Below are 23,500 nucleotides of genomic sequence, written 5' to 3' on the forward strand. Positions count from 1 at the left end.
AACTGGCACCACCACATAATATTGGACCTCCAGTATCTTTGAGTGGTTATGGCTGCAAAAGTTTATATTCAGTCTTCAAATAGGTTTTAAACCAGAACCAAATCTGATTTAAAGCCCAAACTGAGGAATATATAAATTTAATTGTTTCACCTAATACAAACAGCTTTCCCCTGCTGTGTTTGTACAAAAATCTGTTTTTGATTTTTTTTTTAAATAAAGCTAACTGCAGGAACAAGACAAGGTATTTCAAGTAGTGAAGAAACCCTATGTGCTGACATAGTTTCAAGTTGGTCATGACAAGCATACGGTCAGCTTGGACAGCCTCCTCTTTCTGAATGTTTTGAGTGTTTAACTACACTTCTTTCAATGAAAAAGAATAATCTCTCCTCCACAAACTAAAAATGAGAACAACAAAACATATGACAACTTCACTGCACAAAACCATACTCTATATTGTAATAACAAAATGCTTTATTTCTGGGGACTACAAGGAAAAGTGTGACATCCTCATTATCAAACTGTTTTAAAAAGGCATCTTTCTTTGAAAAAAGTTAACACTTGTACAGAAAAGGTGACCTGTGGATAAGCCCTCTCATTTAGCAGTGGGAATTCTTTTTTATTTTACTGCTGAAGTTGGGATTTGAATGAACTACAGCAACAGATTTCAACTTTGTTGATAATTTCTCATAGCTCGGGGCACACCTGCCACTCAGCACTGCACCAATTTGACAGCCTACCCAGGAGGCTGACAACACAACGCCGAGATGGAGCTATCACACTTCTCACCCAGGTTGCTTTGCAACAAACCACAAGACTTCACCATTACCACAAGAAGACAGCGAGAAAGCCACAAGGTAACTCATCTCCTCTTTTATCTCCAAAGACTTTTCATGCAAGCCGTATGCTCATGAAATTCTCATACCATCCATCGGATTACACCTCAGTACTTCAACACACATCCCCTCTGCTGTAAGCAGAACTGTGTTGTGAAAAGTATACAACAGATCAAAGCCAAAATACAGTTATTTCCCCAATGTACCTGCTTTCTGTACAGTAGGTTCCAGGTAAGTTGGGATATGTTTTAAAGACTGCAAATTTATATCGATAATTACTTCTGCCCTCTCTGAGCCTTATGTTAGAATTCAAGTTGTTAAAGAAAGGGACTGGGAAGTTCCTAAAATTGTCAGGTTATAAAGTAAGCATTCATCTTTTAATCCAGCATGACAGCTCTTTGCCACAAGCAGCATCCACGCAAAGCGGTAAGATATATCGGTCCTACTGTTTAAAGGGTGTTCATGTTGTCTGAAGTGTGAATGGAAAACTCTGAAAGAACTGACGGTTTTCTTTATTCAGGTTAGACATAACAAATATGTCAGATACAGCAGTTAGTCTAGAAAAATACATTTAAAAAAAGTCTTCGGCAGACCATGCTCCCTGTAACAAAATCTTTCAAAACCAATTTTACAAATTATTCTACATTAATGTAAAAAGAAAATCTTAAATTTAGCATCATGGATTCCATCAAACATCTATCTATCAAAACATGAGTTTCACTATTTGTAGATGTTAGAATTCATAATACATTTTTCTAACGTATCCTGTACATATTAAATAACCTAAAAGGCTCCTCTTGTAGTGCATTAACAATTTAGCAAGCACACTCAGTATTTCTCCAGTACCATTTGCATTACAGTTATTTGCCTGCAAATGTAATTAACATCTAAAAGTGCACACAGTTAGGTCCCTCCCTCCCCCCCATAACCTGTTTCCCTGCTGAAACCCAGACATCCACTGGAAACATTACACTACTGTAGCTAATCTTCCCATGATTAGAAATGTGTGACTAAAGTGTTCTTAAACTATACAGGAACTGAATTATATACAAGAATCAAAAGGACAGCCTGTATTTACATCAAGAAACTTCCACTACCACAGCATTATACCAAGAACTCAATACAGTGTTACAGTTGGTATTTACTTAGGATTTTAGCTTTAAATCAGTATAACACAAAACTTAGCTCAGGAAGTACCCTGAAAAAAATGAACATGTTTATTAAATATGACTTCTATTATGCCACAAAACAAATATCCGTTGCTGGATATTCTTACAAGTTCAGTGTTTGAAATAGTGTGCTGTTCTAGAAAGCAACTAAGACATTCCAGAAAGGTTCCTGGGGGAAAAACTGAAAGAAAGAAAAGGCGGGGGGGCGGGGTGGGGGGGAAAGGTCAGCAGTATCAAGTGAGGAATTAGATTTGAATAACTAAACCAAACCGTTAGCACACGTTTAAGACAGTCACTGCATGCAGAAACCCCTTGGAAAAGTGTCACACACATCTGAGTAGGTTGTAACACAAGTTTAAGACATATCTTCACTGAATTTTTCCATACCAGTTGGTAGGACTTTACCCTATCAAGTGGAAGAATTTTAAGATTCCAGATTATCCAGTTTGAGATTAATAGCTTTACTCTCCAAGAAATCCAGTGTATGAACTTATATTTTTCCAATGCTACTTTAAAAAAGGCAAACTATAAACTTTTCAATTCACTTTTTACATTGAAATCAAACTGTTGTCTTTAATTCGCATTAAAGTGGTCAAACATTTCTCCTCTTTCTCCCCTCCCCAAAAGTGCAAAAAACAAGCTGCTGCTTGGTCCACAAACATAATACACCATGTACAGCAAGATATTTTCCTTCTGATGGAGTACTGCTGCCAACCCATCACTTCCAGTTTCTACTCCAAGAAAAATGTCAGCGTCCAAAGATAGAATTCAATTCCAGCAGAATTAATTCTACAATCTGATTCTGGTATACTGTGTGGACTGCTATGTTACCAGTCTCCTTCTCTGGTTTTAATAAGGTTGGACCAAAAACTATTGCTACACTTTGATAGGTCATTCGGTTCTTTTCTCCATTTTCTACAACTCTGAAAGATAAAAAATACACAAAAAGAGACTTATCAGTGTCAGAGTAACGGGATGACAGGAAAAAGACAACAGTCCAAAGCAAATGACTATTCACAATATTTATTTAATGAGTAGTCTTGTTATTGGGACATACAGCTGCTGTGATTCCCCTCTCTATGGAAAAGTTTTGTTTTGAAAAGCTATTCCTGATCCTCTCACAATCCCTCGAACAGAAGGACTTGGCAGTAAACATCACAACTATGACACATACTGTCTGTCTAAAGTCCGTTTGGTGCTCTGCAAGCTTGTATAAATACAGACTGATATATTGTTTTCATCAAGTCCAATATAGGCAAGAAAACATAGTGGGAACAGTCACCAAGTACTTGTAATTGGATTATTTAGCTTTAAGGGAGGATCAGCAACACAAAGCCTTTCCTTCCATCTGCTGCTTACCTCTTCAGGTGTCTAAAGAGCACCTGCATAGTGTCCTGATTTGGTTTTGGCAACTGTTTGATTAAATCTTTAACAGCATGGACACGCTGCCTTGGTTCTTGTTCTGCAAAAGGATGAGGTGTTGAAACAAAAATTCAGTATTTTTGTTTAAAACTTTAGCACAAAATTTAACAGACTGGGAATAAAAGCGAACGTTTTGCAGTGCTGATATGAGATAAAATACTACCACCTCCTGGCCGGACCGCGCATTGCTGACAGGCAATTTTATGTAAGCCTTACAGATGCTTGTAACCAAAACATTCTTTTTACTGTCCAAAATAATTAAATGAATTGTACATATTGAGCAGAACTTGTACAAAAAGCACACGCGTGTTTTCCAGACTTACTAATTGCATTGACAAAGTCATTGAAGTGATTATAAGTGAACAGTGGCTCTGGCAATTCTCTGAAAAACATCTTTAGAGCTCCTGTGATGACATGTATATCTTCCCATTTACTGTCATTCAAGTCTAGTTTCTCATCTGAGAGAGAAAAATGAATAATTAATGTTAATTATTTAACTATAAAAGCTTTTTTTTAAAAATAAACTTAACTACTCTTCTGTACTTATTGCTTTTAAAGCAGTGAATACTCTTACTTCACTTCAGCCCATTCTCTGCTGGCATACAGAGCTGCAGTGGTGTGAAAGGGGATACAAAAACAACTCAACCACTACAGACAGAGATGGCCAGACTCTGCCTGCTGCACTACGTGCAGCTCCCCTACACTAAGGGCGTTCTCCAGAGGGTAAAAGGAGCTGCTGACATAACACAAAATTTACTGTTAGATCCTGTCAATCAGGAAATGAGAGATCAGACCGTAGACGGGCTACTGTCCTCTTCCTAGTTGCAAGCTGCCTATTGATTCCCACTGAACAAAACACTAAGGTATAGCCACGTGAAAGGGTTTTATACAGAGTACGCCAAAGAGGAGCTAAGCACCCCCATACCAAAATGAAGTAGCAAATCTCTCTAGAAAGCATTAACTTACAATTTTAATGCTAGTGAAAGCTTAATATGCTCTTTGTTTTTCCATAAGGTATGAAGTTATTTTGTTTTAAATAATTCCTCCCCACCAAATTCTATTACCATCTTTTTTTCCTGAGCTTTCTATGAACTTCAAAAATCTGAAAATATACACAATTGTAATACAGTTGAAGGAAGCTTACCATGATTGACTGCAAATCTTAGCTTCTGTATCACGGCAAGATTGCCACTAACTCGGTATAAGCCGTCAACATCTAATCCTAAAACAAAGGGATAAATCCATGTGAATACCTTATGTATGTATGAATTCTGAAATCATTTGGCTGCTTCTTTATAGGTCTACTCAGCAAAACTAAAACCAGAAGAAACCCACCTTGTAACAAAGAACACTTGGTTCACCAAAAATAAAAAAAAGTTAAACTTGCTTTTTTGATGGGCAGGACGTAGCAGAGGAAGTTTAGTTTGCTGACACAGGTTTGGTAGCATCAAGCTCAAAATAATCTCTCAAAACTTCTTACACAGTAGAACAGCAGTAATGAGGCAACAGTTCCAAGTCTCCCCAATGAGACCACGTGTCTCGTTTAAGATGCTCTTGGTGGGTGGCCAGGGGGTATAGGGGAGTCCAACATGCAAGAACCAAGTATTCTGTGAATGTTTAATCTTTTAATGTATGGTTAAGAAAAATCAAATCAAGTCATGCATAGAGCGCCTCCAAGTTGTCAAGTGACCAGGCTTGCACAGAGAAGGAATGATGTGCATGCACACTCATCACTACCCAACAGCCTACAAAACTAAAATGGGTAGCCCTTGCCTTCGCAGCATTGCACACTCAATGAGAAAAGGAGAAAACTGTGTCTCTGTGGTTGCTGTTACAGTTACTCAGAAGTGATTAGGAGGTAAAGTATTTAATTGAAACACCACTTGAATGCAGCATGTGAGTCAGTGCCACTGAGAGGGTGAGTGTTGCTGGAATACCTGCAGTCCCTGTAGCTCCTCAAGGAGTTGTCTGATGCAACAGAGCACAGTTACCAGCACCATCTGACATATCCCTTTTCCCCATAATCCACTAGTCATTCCTTTATAGAAAGAACTGATTTGAAGTGTATTGGCAGTAGGAGGAAGAGTTGGAGAAGTGGGGGAAAAAAAGCTGTTCACTTCTGTCAGCTTCCCCTCAGGTATTTAAAAAAGGAAAACTTCACCACTGCAGTCCTGCCTTTAAAATAAAAAAGAAATAAAAAAGAAAAAAAGAACAAAGCAGAATAACCCCTTTCTCACAAACTGCAGAACACAAATGGAATAAAGGCTGCTGTTACAAGCAAGGTGGCAGTTTGTCGAACTGGAGTAAGTCAATAGAAGCAGTTATTTTTCCCCTCCCAGGCTGTAAGATAGCAGCATTGAGAAAGAGAAAGCACTACATGCTGCAACAAAATCCTACACTAAGTTCCCATGGAAGATGCCTAAAAATTCACATGTAGTATTCCTCTGTAACACTTATCCTGATTCTCAAGAGAATGTTCTCAGATTAACAGACTGGTACATATATTTGAATGATGATTATGAAGATTCCATAACCCCCTCAGTCAACTTTTCCAAGAAATAGGGCAATGACAACAGCAAGAAACAAGCAAGAAAACCAGCACAGACTACAGCCATGTCAGGAGTCACAACCAACATATTTTCAACAAAAATGTGAAAATGTCCTTTACATCAGACAACCCAGAACACACGTAGCTTTCAAAGATATTTTTCTCAGTTATTAGGTAGGAGAGACTTATTTTCAATGAAATCAAACAGAAGTTATCAGTGTCCACATATTGACTCAATCTCCAGAACTGCATACAACTTCACATTAGCAATTGGTGTAACTGGCTGAAGGGCATCAAACTGATAGACTTGTCTTCTGGTAGTCAAAACATATATAGAGCAGGAACACAACTTTTCCAGAAGTTTGTTTCAAGCAAGTTTTAATAGAAGTGATTTTGTTAGCATGCTTAAACCTTCCAAAAGTGAGCAGCCACATTTTGACAGTCTCTCTCTCTTTTCATCTGAAAAAAACATTGATGGGCTGAGCCCTTCTATCACTTGTAATCCCTCTTTCCTTAGAGCCTTCCTGCTAGAAGGCTATCCTGCCTTCTCCTCAGCTTGAAAGATACTGAAGCACATCAGTTTCTCAGATATATTTCCTCCCCGCTCCTCATTTTGGATCCCACCTACCTCCCCACTCTTGAAAACTCATTGCTATCTACAGATACAGGTTTCAGATCATCTTCCCCAAAGAAATCTGCAGCACTTTAAGGATTAAAACATTTAAAATTAAGATAGCGTGGTGAGCAACAGAGATTTGGAAACAAAAAATTTTCACCATACCATGTTCCTCAACGTGCTCAATGCACAGCTTCACGAACTTTGGCACCGTGCTGTTTTCTCTTTGACACAAGCTGGTGAGATTGGAACCAAACACTTGATCTGAAACAAAGTAAAGAGACTGATTTACAGTGGATCAGGACTCAAGTGACAGAACTAGTTCAGGTTAAAACAAACCTCTACAATGGGCAAAGACTACTGGATACAATTGTCGCAGTATTAGAGTGAAAAAAGGAAAGTTTTGAAAAGAGCTCTCAGCAGCTCCCAACAACAAAAAGCTCCCAGTAAGAGAGTGTCAGCAGTTACCCAAATGTTAGTCTGAGTAAGGAACTTTTGGTACTGAAATTATTTTAATCCATCAGGAGATACTTGTAAGAGTCATATAGTCATTACTGTAATGAGAAATTTAAGAGATTAAAATATCCTGTTACACTCCGTTCCTGTTCTGAGTTCAGAATAAATTTACTGTAATCTTTGTTACAAATCTGAACAGAGATAATAAACTTTAACCAAAGTGAAAGCTTTTGGCATTGCTTGGGGAAAAGCCCTGTAAAACTTCATCTTTCATTGCACCTACTGTTTAACTCAGCATTACATATTAATTTACTTCAATGTAGAGTCTTTAACTTCTAACATTTTCAAGTTCTGACATGGATTTCTAAGTGACAGACCTTTATATTACAGAGCTCTGAATAGATGCAAGTATGACTATGCATAGGCAACCTGGTTGCAAGGTTGGAATCTAAATGCAGGTATTTCTGGGCAAAGGTCATTTTGAGTTTTTGTTTTCAAAACTACACAGTCCAGGGGGATTGTTTTCTACCATGAACGGAAGCAAAAATGAAAATCAGCTTAGATAAAGAACAGATTCTTGTAATGTCTTAGTGTATTTCAGCAATGTGTTAACTCTTCTTGTTCAGATTATGTTATCAGTTCTTGTTCAGGTTATGTTATCAGCAAAATCCTTCTCAGACCCATTTCTATGGTTTTCATCAAAGATGCTCAAATAATAATGACCTCCTCTGTTCAGATGCAGAAGACTGAAATAGGGTCTTGAGATAAGAGAGGCAAAGCTCACACTCTCAAAGGAAAGTAGGTTTGTGGTGGGGGTTTTTTGATCTGTTAAATAAGGTACATAAGTGGCTGTCTTTGCAGTATCTAGTAGATCTTACTTCAGAGCTTATGCAAGAGAAAAACTGTTCTTGCATTTGCATCATGGACAGCATCTAGCCCATTTTTCATGTTTAGTAATTTAAGCAGATTCATTAGCAACACTTGCATCTGACTACTGCTTTGGGAAATCCAAACAGCACACCAAACCAATTATACAGCATGAAAACTGGCATATAATGGTATTATTAGCTGTATGCGTACAAGGCCAGTGCCCCAAAACACCTCAGTCCTGCTGCTGCTACTCACACAGCCAGCTGTATACACAAAATCAGTAGCAGGGGATTGAAAAAGCCCACGCAGTAGAAAGCCAGGCTAGCATGCAGCTGTAGCAGGTAAAGCAATGCAGATTACGTAGCGCAAGAAAATACTAGCATGTAACAGACTGATTTGCTACAATTGCCTCTGACTTTAATAATTTCCACATATACAGGAATCATATTTTTTCCTCTAATCTTAAAGTCACTTCTGTAATTTTGTTTTTCCATGTAACAAAACTTTAGCACAGGTACTTCTCTGCTTAGTGCATGCTGTTTCAAGTGGGTTTTTTCCTAGAACTTTTCATTATTTTTTCTGCTTATACTGGGTTTGCCAAGTTTTCCATTTACTAAGCTTGTTCTGTAGCAGCCGTGAAAAGTACACTGGGCTTTTAAATAAAGACTTCTGTATTTTTCATTCATACAGTAAATGTAAAACTGTACAGTGCAGATGCAACTTTTAAACTTTACAACATGCTTTTAAATAAAAACAAACTCTCCATTCCTTAACATCTTTATTAAAAATCCAATTATCAGCACGGATGAGTACAAATTAAACTTGGCCTAGCGTTCACTGCTGCTAATGTCAGAAGTTACGTCACTGAGCCATGACATGAATACTAAGCTGTAAAGCAGAGCAAAACATCAAAGAGTGGTACTAATGCCTCCTTATCCCAAATAAAAACCTCATCATTTACAGTTAAATTATATTTGCAGGTATTTAAATATATCAAACACCACATGCAACAAAAGCACACCTGTTAAAGTATGTAGTTAGGCAAATCATAGTAGGATTTGGTCTGATATTTGCCTACCCATATGCTATTTTGACCCTAGTAGAGCACCGCCTACAGTCCTGCTAAAGCATACAAATAAAAAAATAAACTTTTACAGTGAGTAGCAAGTCAATAATTTACGCAAACACATTAACTTAAACCTGTGCAAATACTGTACTCTCAAAGCTTCTACAAGTGTGACAAATGAAAATAAATTCTTCCGTAAGTTTGATTCAAGAATATCTGTAAGACTCATTGTTCGTGAAATGATTTTAAAAATGTATACCTTCAAAAAAGGTTAGCGAAAAAATATGTTTAAGTTAAGATTCCTTTAGCCTCATCCTGGTTTGCCTAAATATTTCATTTCTTATGAGATGGCACATGACTGTCTGGTTCCACTCAGACTAAAACACCCTTGTGAAACAGATGAGCACATGCATTCAGCTTTGTACCCAAAGGACTTTTCTTTCCCTTGTATCCCAAATCACTATCAGCTATCTCAAGTTTCCAGCTCAGAACAGCAGACCAAATGGACTCTCCAGCTAAGAAGCACTCCAAGTCCAAACAGGCTCCTGGGCCCTCAATTTTCACTGCAGTTTTGCCAGCAGTGAGCTGAACGAGAGGACATCCTCCATGAAGTTTAGTGGCTAGTAGCAGTGCTCAGAAAAATGACAATCAATCACCAGTTCAATCACCAGTCTCACTATACATCCAAGACTTTTGTTAAACCAGCTATATACATACGTTTTACTCTAAAACTAGACCATTTTAACCCTCTTTTACACAGAAACTACTAAATTCAGCTTTTCAAATTATTTCCTTTGTTAAAAAGGTTCATTTACCCTTAATGTAGCCTTTTTCACGGACAGCTTGTAACGTAGGGCGCCGTGTAAGAAACTTCTTGAGCTTCGTTTTGGTCTTTTTCTGATCTGTGGAATCTATACTGCTGGGTGCTTTCACCGCTGAAAAGAGAAACGCATTTAGCATGAACATCCACAGAACCAACACTGTAGTTATCTGCCAAGGAACCAACATTTAAAAAAAAAAAAAAAATCAAGCTCAAATACATTAAAAACTTACTCAAATTTGCAATGCATCCACATTTTTTTCCTTAACTTTTTGGAACTCCTTGTAAATAGCATCCATTTTTCAAACCACCAAGAGACAACCCTGTCACAAAAAACTTGTAAAACCAAATGCTGCCTGTGAAACCAACTAAATGGCAGCTTACATATGAAATTGATGTGGAATTTTAAAAATATACCTATGTTTCAAAATCAGTCCTGCCTTTCATTAAGTTAACTCTTTTGAAAGAAATACATACTATCTTGCAAATTACATATAAGGCCCGGAAGTAAAAGACAGAAAATAGTCTGCCTGATTAATATACTTCTGTGCTTAGGAAGAAATTTCTGCAGCTAAAAGAAATTTAGCTCTAAATTTCTGAAGGAGTAATTAAAAATGTTTAGTTTCTCTAAAGAAGCCAATAAAACATTATTAGCAACTTAGCAAAATTGCAGTTTAAGTTAATAGTGCAAATATTTACAGATGCTGTACCACAGAAAGAAGACAAGCAAAACAATTCTAATCAGTCTTGAACATGTAAAAGGACAAAAGAATTCTTATTCAAAATAATTTATAAAAGTCAGAGAAAACACAAACGTCTAATTATTTCCGTGCATTTGACAACATCTTGAAAATACTCCGTTTCACCACTGCCTACTTTCTCCTGTTTTTCACGTGCCATACAGCAGGACCTAAAGACATTTGGTACTTTTTTTTTTTTTTTAAAGTATGATTAATAAAACATGGAAGAAAATTTACTAACTGGCACCAAGATGTAGAATGAACTATACCAAAGCCTGTTTCCAAACTTGAGTAGTTTCATTTCTAGCTGTCCTTTTGAATTCCTCTCCATTTACACATAATACTGAAGATGCAAACAAAAATTGGCATTGCTAAAATCAATTAATGGAAAATTTTCAACTCACAGCGAAGTTTCTTAGAGTCTTTATTCTCTTTCTCTTTTTCTTTGTCTTGTTTTTCCACCCCAGGAGAATCTGGTACATCATCTTCTAATGCTTCATCAGACTCTACTACCTATTAGATTTAAGAAGATATACAGTGATCAGTTTGCCAATTCATAGAATATAGCATTAACAAACATTTCCTGTAGACAGTTCCACAATATACATTTCTTTCCCTATAATGACATTCAGTTGGTTCTTTCCTAAACTCTGGATTCTAAAAATATCTTTAGAGATTACACCTTTCTCACTGGCAGAGTAAATAACTTTGAGAAACACTATTTGATCATAAGACCCAATAAAGTTTCGCTGGGCACCAAAGCACAACCAGCCTTTCATGATAACACTTCAGTACATCAATCAATAAACAACAGCAATGTTTTTCTTTTTCAAATCCAGGAGATAAACATCAGCTATTTCATGGTCTGCTACAGAAGTATCTGATGGATAGCGTCTAAGAAATATTTCTAGAGTATTTACCCTATTTCTGATCTCTAATTAAAATTTTCTTACTAGAAAATAGAAGTAACAGTCGGAAAATTTCACCACTGTCAAAACATACACTGAATTCATTCCGAAAAAATAAATATACCCGCACCTAAAATCCTTGCCCTGTGTTATTGCTCTCTCAGCATGTTCTCATTAAACACAGCCAAGTGAAAACGTAGATCATGTTGTAGAGCGGAGGCAGATACCAGAGTCTGTGAAACTGTCTACCTGCAGCCTCGTACCTACGCTACATGCATGACTGCAGACGTATCAGTAAACAGGAAAATAAACTTCCTTTGGTCTCAGTGCAACATACTCCCTTCCAAAACTGCATATTTCTTGCTTCGCTTCTACTAAAGTGAACTTGACTTCTGCGCACTTACAAAAATCTGACTGTACAGAGTCTTCTGTTACAACGAAGGATATTTTAAAAATAAGGCAAGGTTGTGTACTCCAGAGCACTGAATGAGCAGAAGCATGACTTCATCAACTAAGATGCACTTTAACTTGAAGGGCTAACCTTAGCTTTAAACACCCTCAATTCCTTGTTGCTTTTCAAAAGCTTTGGATAGCCTTTTTACATATCAAAGATCAATACATTCTACTACCCAATTAATGTCTCTGCTAAGGATCCCTCTGCCACTGAGACCATTTGCACAGTGCTCTCTTCAAGAAGCTTCAAAGCTTTTTGGGACTGATAAGTTTTAAAACCATTAACTGCTTTGGAAAAAAATCACCTGGAATCTAGTTTGTATTATGGAACAAGTCTAATCTAGTAACTCGGAAATTTCTGTACATGAAAAAGAGCAGCCACACCCTTTGTAGATAGCTATTCCTCTTGTACAGCATATTGCCACAACAGCAGCTTGAAGGAGCAAAGAGGCTAGAATCTAAGCCATACCTTCTTTTGAGGAAGATCTCATCACACTAGAACTACTCATAGCTGTCCTGGGAAAGAGATTCACAGCCACTATTACCATAAAATTCCCAAAATTAAAAGTTTGCTTCAGATCTGATGGATTTTTGTAGCCAAAGTTTTCGTGCTCCAAATTATCAGGTAGTCTAATAATGTACTTTTTAAACTTTTCCCTTGTAATCTTAGGTCTCTTGTCTACCAGCTCCCAGCAGTAATACACCACCATTTCCTCCAGGGTGCTGATCAACTCTCCCTATTCCACCACTGACTTCCTCAACCTAACATGTACCTTGCTCTCATCCTAGCTATATCTCAGCCTTTCCATCTTCCTTTATATTTAAGCAAGGAAAAAGTGGCCTCAGTTGCGTTACATGGGGCAGACAGGAGAAGGGTATCGCTGAGTGACTGCCTTGCTTGGTTAAGGGTCATGACATTTTCATATCAGAAGAGAGCAGAAGATTAGGAGCCTAAATCATGAGCACTCGGAAAGATACTAAAGCATGCATATTAGCCTGCTGTGCTTGGGTGGAAAACACCATCAGAGTTAAGAGAAACGAAGGCCACTGACTAACATTGAAAGCAACATAAATGAAGCTTATGAGCAGCAGTCAGGCCTGTAACCATGAAAATTAAGAATAGACATGAAGTCAACTTAGTATGAGAGGAATATTTTCTCCAAGATCTCCTCCAACTTCTTCTGAATTCAAAGATGGTAAATCTTGTTTGGCAATATCAAGAGCAAATGCCTCATCACTTTTCTGTTGATTAAATAGTTGGCATTATGCTGTCTGATAAGAAGAGATAATACAGTATTTTGCCAGGACTTTTAATTTGCATGTTAGTGCAGCCTTATTAAGTGAATAGCAGTATCAAATGCTGATTAATGTATGTCATGAAGCACTCCCTCGGCTGTCCTTCCCCCTTTACTCCCTCTCTATCAGAACCTTTCAGGTCACTGAGACAGAACAAGTATTTGGCCACAGAAGGAAGTTCATTTCTGAGCTGGATGTCAGCCCACATCTCCTGGTTCTTAATCCAGTGGACCATCCTTCTTCCTTTGCCGCTATTAATTATATTTCACTTGTCACCACTAGGAACTGTCATATCCTCAACCTCCTGCACATGCTCAAGAAAATCAGGGAATGAAGATGCACGTGAAGCACTAGGAGTCATTACATCAGTTATTTTACTAAATAACATTACCTTGAAAATAGAGCCTTCATGATTCAAACACATACCTGATTGTTGATGGTATAGTTAAGAACTTTATACCATTCATTAATAAAGCTGTCATTATCAGATTGAATTAAGAGCTCAGTTCCTTGGCGGGTTTTTAGCTTTAAAGAAATAAAACCAGATACCATCAGAATTGATAAACACACTAGAATTCAAAAGTGAAATTACATAAATCAAATTAAACTTCTCCCTGGCATAACTGTTAGATAATATATAGCCACTCAAGAACACTTAGCAGTGAAAACAGTAAATAACAGCCTGCTTAAAGTTTAAAAGCGTATCCCATACAGACATATTAAAAATGGACATTTCTTGCAGGTACTAAGATACATCTACGTTTGAGCAGGAAGAAATGCCGAAAACTCAATTAAAGTTTTTGGTTGTAAGTCGAGAGAAAATTTCTTAAGTAGATATAATTCTGCATTTAAATAAAATAATTCACCTCAATAACATTCTTCTTGCTGGATTTGTCCTTTGAGGCCCAGTCAATCAATGCCCCTTTGAGATCCACTGTAAATTCTGGCTTAGACTGATTGACACCAAACTTCTGGAAAAAAAGGAATGATTATGAGAAACTTAAAAACAAAGAAACTCCTAACAGGTACACAGTCTTTCAATCCTCTAAATAGAACATACATTATTTACAGTCTATACAACTTAACCCAAATACAGTATTTTGCCACAAATCAACAGGCATGATACTAGGAAAACAAAAACCAAACAAAAACCACACACAAAACACCCTTTAAACATGCCTATTAAAAGCTGCTCAGCATAGAGTCCTTAAAATTACGTAACTTCAAATGCCAACCAGATTCTGGCAGAGCTTTTTTCCTATCACAAATGGTAAAGTCCATACAGCATTAGATTGTGGCTTGATTTTAGTCAAAATAGTCCCAAGCTGTAAACAAAACTGGCTAGCAAGTAATTGAACAAAAGAAATATTCTGTCAGTTAATCAACAGTTGTATATAAAACCAAAAATCAAACCAGAAATAGTAGCTTTGCTAGATAGGAATCATATTCCCTCCTGCACTGAAAGAGCACTTTCATATGTATTACAAAAAGATAAAAACTATTTCATCTACATATATATATACATATATATATATATATATATATACACACACACACACTTTCAACAAGGCTTTTCTCGTTATTTTATATTTTTTCTTTAGTGCTTCTATTGCAACACTGGAGCACATCCTAGCAAGTAAACAGAACTCAATTTCACTATCTAGCTACTAAATAAACGGCAAATAACCAAAGTGATAAAAAAAGCATTTAACCCACAAGTTAATGCGGGTTAAATGTTTCTCCTTCACACAATTTGGACGAAAACATCAGGGAGCTATTTTTACCTACTACTTTTACATTTATATTAGGTATCCCAAATTCTTAAAATAAAGTACTTTTACTAGGTTTTGAACCTACACCACATAGCTTTGAAATATCTTTCTTTAAAGAAACCAATTCAGTGACCCATACAAACAAAAGGTCTAGCTGTTGAGTAAAATAAGTAAAACACGGACAGGGAAAGCTCTAAGTCACTTGGTTGTAGGACAGAAATTTCATGCTGTATACATCTAGGGGAAGCTTGTAGCATCTGATCCATCAGAAAGGTTCTTTTCTATTTCTTTGAAAAGCCTTTGATGTGCAAATGCTGTTCGTGTGACTGCTCTGGGGGACATAAGCCCCAGCACAAGCCCCTTGCTGCGAACATGAGGTTTCCAGCCTGTACTAGAACAGCCGTATCCAAGGTGAGAAAAAACAGTTCAGAAAACAGAACCACTGCTTCTGATTAAATTCCCAGCATGGATGTCAATTAGTGCTAATTGTGTTTTAGAAAGGCTGTTTACCACTGGAAAATCTCCCTGCCTTGAGTCCTAAGGGCAATTAAGTGTTGAATGGAAAGTAGCATCTTAACTGTTTTATTTTACCCATGAAAAATCAGAATAGGGCAATATTTCTAATTTACCCAATGCCAACTAGCACTTGGAAAAAAACCCTTCCGCTTTCTAACTTAATTCTCAGATACCTCATCTGAGAACATTTCTTATTAATGATAGCAGAGCTTTTGAGAGAGGCCCAGCTCAGCAGTGGAGTTCACAGGAACAATTTCTGTGCCATTATGGCTCTTACAGTTGTGGGTGGCTAAGCAGCAGCTGCCTATTTAAGAGAGATTCACATACGACCAAAGTGCCCCAGCCACACGCTTCCTGGCAGCCTAGAACAATCTTGCTGCGCGTTGGGGGGAAAAAAAAAAAAACCCAGAAGCCTAATGTATAGATTCTGGCACTGGAGAGAGCAGGAGACTAGTGACAAAGTCCTCTGCAGGATCAGGGAGATCTGTTAAAAACACTGCCCAGATGATGCTGAGAAGCACGGAGGATGACCTGCTAACAGATGAAACCAACAAACAACAAAATGTAACAGCCATTGCCGTTTTGACCAAAAGGAAAGCCCTCCAATACATGAGCTTGCTGAGCTACCCCCCCAACAGACTGCAGTACGATCTCAAACACCTCTGCATTCTACCATGCTTTTGGCCTGACTCCCTTCAGCATTTCAGAGAAGCACAGAACAAACCAAAAACTAGAAGCTAAATTTCTCAGAGGGGAAAAAAAGAAGTCTTCCCCTGCTCCTTCACACAAGCAGTGTCCAAACCATGTGAGATCCAAGGATGGGGAAACACATGCAAACAATCCAGCCTCTCTGCAAAGCTCCTCTGATATAGCAATGTGTTACATACTCATCACAAACTTCATTTCTTTATTCAAGGAAATTTAAGTTTAGCATGCTGGCTCTCCTATGAGCTTTCCTATCAAGGTTCTTTTCTGCTCCTCTGTGTATGAAAACAAGATGCCAACAGCCATTTACCTCCTTGAAAGCTTCCAGGAGCAAGTCTTGTCCAGGGCTGCTCAGACGCTCTGCATACAAAGGTTAGCCAAAGGCAATCAAACCCTCCTGAAGCAAGCAGGTTTTGTTGGGAGCAGTAAAAAGAAAACCCTTCTCTTTAGCATCTGCTGTCACCTAGACATAAAGTCTGCCTTCTCAAAACAGTGCACTACCAAGTCAGCACTAGCTGGGATAAATTCAGCGCTTACTGAGCAGACATCTTATCCTTACTGGATTTCTCTCCTCAGCTGTCTGGGAAGTTTGGAAAAGAAAGCAGTGCGAGACAGAGAGGTCCACACATGATGCTGACAGCTGTCCTAGACATGAAGCTGTCCTAGAGTCACTTCTGACAGCTTTTTCCAGAAAAATAGCATAGTCATGGGGTGTGCTTATGGTAGTTATATGGCAGAGATAACTTCTAATTTTTTGAAAGAACAGGGTTTTTTTTTTTTTGCTTTAGACATAGTAGATGCTGTGTAGCTTAAGGACTGCCTTGAAGAGGTGTGCTGACATCAATAAATAGAAGGCCTTTTCAAACTTTTCAGGAGTTTTCTCCAAGTCCTGGAAGCCTCCACAAGACAAGCCACACATTCCAGCATCCTTTGGAAACAGAACTGGATATTATGTATTGGAAGACTTTGGATGTACAAATGACACCTGCCATTCCCGTAATTCTTTTTCTAACTAGAGTTGGGTAGAACGTTTTAACTCTAAGTCCTCCACACCCATGGATGGACTGCAGAAATAGAGCTGAGGGGACAGATTCTCCTTTGTGGCTGGTAAGGGAGCTTGAGAACTTACAGCTTTGGCAAAAAAAAAAAAAAAATATCAAGATACTACTTATTGTCATAACAAAGTGATGGAAGTTTTTTGAAACTGGACTCAAACAAGTATTTGTATGCCAAATAGTTTTCACAATCACCATCTGAGCTCCTGTATACTCAGCTGTGCAATACCAATGAACTGTAGTAATGTACATATAGCATCCTCATCTATAAACAGTGGTATAATACAGTAAACAGAGTTTGGCCAGATGAACCTTGAACATGTGGCTTCCTTGACATTTAATTGAAAAGTTCACCCACTTTTGGTTTACCACCACTGTACTTGACACTGAGCACATGTGCCTATTACAGAAGGTTGACAGATGAATCCTTCTAAGCAGTTAACACTTGCTGTATTTTATGAAGCCCCATTGCTAAAATTTGGCAATTGCTATTACAACTCATTTGCACCAAAACTTGAGACATCTGCTTTCAATAGTTGAAAATTTACATTTCTGTTTTAAAAACATATTTAAAAAATCCACAGATTTCCTTACAGAAAGTAGCATTCTAAAGGATACCAAATTGTGTATAAATTATCTGTCCCAGGCCTCCACATACATAGCAATGTATTTGACAAAGAAAAGGCAGTTGGATGATTTTTAGTACAAGGTTAATCGAACAAGCCCACAGTTACTCCTCCCTATCGGGGGGGGCAGTGATCATCAAGATGGTTGTCCTAGAAGTCTCAGGAATCTTAACTAAACTCAGAACATAGTTTGCTCTCCACTCTTCAGGAAATACAGCCAAGATACCAAAATAGTCTTAAATATCATCAATACTTTAGCTTTGGTTGAAAGCTTTAGTTTGATTCTGATAAGGGTGCTGAGAAAGAGGTATTAAAAACCAGTTATACAATCAGTCAAGCCTGTTTGATTCTTCTTACAGTAGTATCATTATTTAAATTCCTCCTCATCCACCTTGAGCAACAAATTACTGTACTAGCTACCAATATTTTGTCAGTTTCTGATAAGCAGAACTTCTGTGCTTAGCATATACACTTCAAAACACAACTAACTACAGATGCTTAAATTATACGTAAAGATACTTAAATTACACAAGTTTACATCAGCTTTCTGTATGTGGCATATAGCCAGAACACCCTTGAGCTCTTTCCCTTTCAGCTTGTTATGCATAACATTTACATTTTTGGGTATTCCAATTATGGCTAGAATTAACTAACAACATGTACATCACTGTATCAAAGGCATCATAGGCACCTTATAAACATCCTAAGTTAGTTGTGTTAGAAAGAATTAGATACAAAATATCTGTTAAAAAACTGACTATATCATGCTGTTTATTAGTAAAGACACTAGTGGTTCAGACAGTAGGCAATTTTGGGATTAAAATTCTGGCACTGATGAACCAGACACTCTTTCTACTTTGTTCCATTAGAACAATTACAGGATTACTGCAATATATTTGTGTTAATTTGCATCTTGGATGATTTTCAGAAAACAGCAAACAGGATACACAAGGTGTTATATGAAGTGACAAAACTTAAACTTTGGAAAAATTCACATTTACTTTCCCGATTACTGCCAAATAGCCTTGCAGTGACAAGAGGCATGCAACAGGAACATACAGTGATAGCTGAAACTTGGGCAGAGTTTACATAGGTGACAGCAGGTCGACGACTGAGAGCATTTTTCCAAGAAGAAAGCAGCGAGAGCAAGAGCTCAGGAATTGAGCCCCCTTGGCAAAATGACTTGATGAGAAAAAGGAAGAAAAGTGATGAAGTCACAAAACAATGCACAAAAAAATATATGGTTATATCAATCACAAGACAAATGCTAAATAAAAGTTCTTCTCATGAGATGAAGAAGAAATGTAATTCTTATCAAATGCCAAACTGTTGGACTTGACTTCACCTTATTAAAATACTGATACAGATCAAAGTTTGAGAGGTGAGGTGGAATTTTTAACACTCCTAAAAAAATTTCCTACGCAGAGAGCACAAAGAGTGTGTGCTGAATACTTAATTACATATTTACAAAACCAACTGCAAGTATGCAGGTGTACAACAGAGTCCTTGAAAGACATTCTCCCTTAATATTTCACTTTCTGTTCATACTGTTGATATTTATTTTGCTGACCTTACTCCAATACTTGACAGTACGCATACCTGACAGTCTCGTACAGAAATATTGTGACTATGATACTTTTGCTCCACTTAAAATTATCAAAAGAATTTATGCCTTTTTTTTTTTCCCCACCAAATAAGTGTATTTGGAAGGTTTAACCCAACTTACACTAGTATCCCTAACTAATAAGCAGAGTTGCGTGACTATTTTTTATAGATAACTCATTTGGACACACGTTCGTTCATAACAGTATCGTACATTCATGAAGAGTATCTTAACGTAGCACTGTATATTTTAATGATATCAACGTATAGTTAAAATAATGTGTTTTTGATCTACAGCTACATTTGGATTAACAGTATTAGTAGCTGTGATCGAGTTTTTGGAACTTGGTTAGTTACTCAGACGTAATGTTTTACTTTCCAAACATGCATATTTATACCTATAAAATTAAAGTACTTTCTGGATCCCTAGCTGTAAAAGTAAATTGCAAAAGTTATCAGTTTCCATCATTAATATTAGTGTGCTGCAAAAATAACAGTATTCTTTGTGCACTGAGACTAAATACCAAAGCTCACCTCAGAATGGCTACGAATTTTCCATTTTATGAAGCAGGGTGATGAAATTGAACTTGACTAAACAATAGACAGTGACTGAAGGGCATGAAGGAAGGTAAAGGAATGACTTTTAAAATCTTCCAAATCCCAGTACTTCCTGCTTCAAAGCTAACCTTTTAAGGTTCTTCAGTATTTCTTCAACATACTTTTTTAACAAAGTTATGTTAAAAAAAAATCACATGGTCTGTTCATTTTCTTATTTGAAATATTTTTCTCACTGATGAATAATGGTAATTATATTTACCTAGTATCCCAATGTTTACAGGTGGGAAAGTCAGTAACTTAGAGAGAGAGAGAGAGAGAGAGAGAGAGAGAGAGAGAGAGAGGCGGGGCGGGGGGGGTGTATGTGTCTCTGCCTTTTTCTGTGCTTTGTCTCTGATGCACATCACCTTCCCTTCCCCTCCCCACATATGTACAGTGTGGGCAGACCTCCTTAGGTCACCAAGTCCACTTCCTATCAGACAGCCTAATTTACCTTATCTCATGCCTTTAATCATTATTGTTTTTCCTTCTCTTTTCCTTCTGCTTCACCATCTTGCCCAACTTGACTCTTTCCATTCTCTTCTTCTCTTAATTGTTTATCTGTCCTCACCCATTTTTTTCCAACCACCCCTTCTACAGCATCAGAAGGGCAAAAAAAAATGATGTTTACAGCTCTGAAATGAACTCAATGCTTTAGGAAAAGAATTGTCAATACCAATTCACCACCCACAAAGAAGCGCAGTAGGAGAAAGTGAGCCAAGCAGAAAGATCAGCAAAACACAGCAAGATAGCATGTATCTGTAAGATGCAATTTTGCTGGAATAACAAATACTGAATCTGACCTCTCTTTAGTTATTATAGGAGATCCACACAGTTTAATGTCAGACCTCCAAAAGTAGGTAAGTAAGCCAAGAACCATTTCTATACCTATTAATGTAGGAATGCAGCTGGATAAATACAGCCAATTTAATTATAGTGCTATTAAACTAGAGATGATATAAAAATTGAATAATCATCATCATCAGTGTGATGTTTCTCTTCAGGTCTTCATCAGACACAAAAATAGATACAAATACTTGTCACGCACTATGCGGATATAAAACAAAATATGGAATCCAACAAGGCAAAGACTAAATGATAAGACAACAATACTACATTACTCAAGTAGTCCAACGGAACAAGCCAAGTGTCAGACTATTTTCTTTATCACATGTATTGCATTCAAAATTACCTGGAGTTTATGAAAAAATATCCAAGATCAGTAAAACAAAACAAAAAAAAACGTTAGTAAGGAACACAAAAATATTTGGCCTGGAGCAAAAACTTCAAGCTTACAGGGCACCTGAATATCTCTTTATCAGTTTCTCTTATCAAACAAAAATGTTTCTGAAATGTAAGAAAGTACAACTGGTTTTCTTCTCATTCTACATCATAATTGTCACATTAAACTATTTTCCTGCTAACTTACACTTATTTTTTCTAAATTATCCATGCATATCATTATTTAAGCCCTGAAAATAAAAGGGCTTTAATTTATTATGCTTTATGTGATTAACACTTAAATGAGGGTGGGGGTTGTTCCTGAGCTTACCCAGCCAGTTCCACTTCCTTGGGTTTTTGTGAACAGCACTGATGAACCTTGTAAGACTGCCCATGATGACATCCAATTCTTTCTGTAAATATTTGTAAACAAACATAGGAGAAATTGACTTTGAAAGTAGATATTTAAACTGTCCATAATCGTTGCCCAGCTGACCGGCATGTTAATATACTTAACCATATATGTGGTCATTAGTGCCATCAGTAAGTATTAATTGCTATCATATTTGTAGAAGGGAACATATGTTAACAGTCCCAGCCGGACCATCAAAGTCTAAATCAAACAAAGCTAATTAGTAGTGGAAGCAGTTCACCAAGAGAAACACCATGCAATTATAATTTCAAAGGGGCTAATCTGGAACACTCAGCCTATTGTGTACATATCAGGTTATGCCACAGTACTGCATAATTCTGAAATTGACTGATCACATCTACTGAGATGCAAGTGTCCCACATTTACGTAATAAGCTCATTTACACTGGCAATAACATATTTGCTACACATCTAAAAAAAATGCAGAAAAAGAACAAATTAGTTGTTCCAGCTGTCTATTTGCTTTTATGCCTGAGTACCTGTCCTCCTGAGGTTAAAAAAAAAAAAAAACACACACAAAACCAACCAAACAAAAAAAAAAAACACAACAAAAAAACCTGAGAAGCCCTGACAATCTATTCCCATTGCCCAAAAATGAGTTATTATTCAACAGCTCTCAAAGTGACAGGACGGCTATGTTGCATCTTTCTGTACAGCAGCAGAGTAATCCAGATCAATGATTCCAACAGATGCAACATAAATGGTGAGAGTGTACTGTACCAGCAGCAGCTTACATGAGCCACTGTCCACCCTTTCCTACCAAGCTCTTAGCAGCAGCTCTAGGGAACCAAGCTGGTGGTCAGATCTGCTGCCCAGCTGAACTGGACTAGGTCAAGGTGGCTCTGGAATATCAGCTGGGTGCTGACTATTTAATCCTCAGGAAAAGCATGCTTCATGTCTGGGAAACACTGAACTAGATGTAACACTATATTAGACCTAAAAGATTAAATTTTAAAAATTAAAAGTAAAAAATGTAAAAAGTAAACCTAAATTAACTCTGAGGATGTGCCACACTTATGCAGTATTTAACACTGACTCTTTGCAAAACATCAGAAATGTACGTTAGACAGCATTGCTTGATTACACATTATGATTTATAATGTAAATGCCTGCCTGTGAGGTCACTCATCACCTACAGGGAGACCAACATTGGGTGATACATTCTGCTTCAAACCCTTCACAAGCGGAGTGAAGGAAGAATTAGGGAGCACATGACATGTACGCTCCTTGGAAATTAAAGGAGATGAAGGGAAAGTGTGAAAGGCCCTCTTATACCAATTCTATCCAAGGAACAACACAGGCTATAACCTATACAGGTTTTCTCTTGAATAAATAAATCACTCCCATTTAAAAAAGCTGTCTCTCATCAGTACACCTTCATGGAATCACTGCCCTATGTGGAGCACTGGCATACATGAGCCTCTGGCTCTCTGAAGCCCATTATCTTTAGTTCACTCAGAGAAACACACTGGGATAAGGAAATGCTGTGTCCTACAGGAAAACCTCTAAGGCAAATTCAGCCAAAAGGTAAGACATTGCAAAACCCAGTATGCTGTTCTAATATAAAAGTCAGATACGTTAGCACCAACTCTTACGCACAGGTACTTCTAGAAGTCCAAGACTTACCGAACTTTCTTCCCATTTTCTGTAATTTTTGTCACATTCAATAACCCATACTTCTCTTGACCCTGTAAGACAGAGTAAGACATAACAAATATAGAAGAAAATCTGCTTCTACTGCCACCACAGCACTGAATTTTATCCCCCAAATAATCAGTTT

At 37.4% G+C, this 23,500-nt stretch overlaps 1 protein-coding gene across 10 annotated transcripts in view; it reads right to left on the reverse strand.

The window, feature by feature from the left end:
* Positions 1-1,324: 1,324 nt before the first annotated feature.
* The window catches only part of ARHGAP12 (Rho GTPase activating protein 12), a 79,126-nt gene continuing 56,950 nt past the window's right edge, over positions 1,325-23,500 (reverse strand). For 4 of the 10 annotated variants that reach the window (XM_068404954.1, XM_068404956.1, XM_068404953.1 and 1 more), the window contains 12 exons: positions 23,347-23,408; positions 21,620-21,701; positions 18,931-19,053; positions 14,064-14,168; positions 13,624-13,722; positions 10,945-11,053; positions 9,796-9,915; positions 6,754-6,852; positions 4,569-4,646; positions 3,748-3,882; positions 3,362-3,464; positions 1,325-2,925 (listed from right to left, as the gene is read on the reverse strand). In XM_068404954.1, coding sequence (XP_068261055.1) covers positions 2,751-2,925; positions 3,362-3,464; positions 3,748-3,882; positions 4,569-4,646; positions 6,754-6,852; positions 9,796-9,915; positions 10,945-11,053; positions 13,624-13,722; positions 14,064-14,168; positions 18,931-19,053; positions 21,620-21,701; positions 23,347-23,408 — 1,290 coding nt within the window. In that variant the 3' untranslated portion in view covers positions 1,325-2,750. Of the gene's footprint in view, positions 2,926-3,361; positions 3,465-3,747; positions 3,883-4,562; positions 4,647-5,361; positions 5,600-6,753; positions 6,853-9,795; positions 9,916-10,944; positions 11,054-13,623; positions 13,723-14,063; positions 14,169-18,930; positions 19,054-21,619; positions 21,702-23,346; positions 23,409-23,500 lie in introns of those variants that run through there. The other 6 variants (XM_068404957.1, XM_068404955.1, XM_068404951.1 and 3 more) reach the window with 4 other exon arrangements.

This window comes from Nyctibius grandis, chromosome 7 (assembly GCF_013368605.1).
Source record: "Nyctibius grandis isolate bNycGra1 chromosome 7, bNycGra1.pri, whole genome shotgun sequence".
Taxonomy (NCBI): Eukaryota; Metazoa; Chordata; class Aves; order Nyctibiiformes; family Nyctibiidae; genus Nyctibius; species Nyctibius grandis.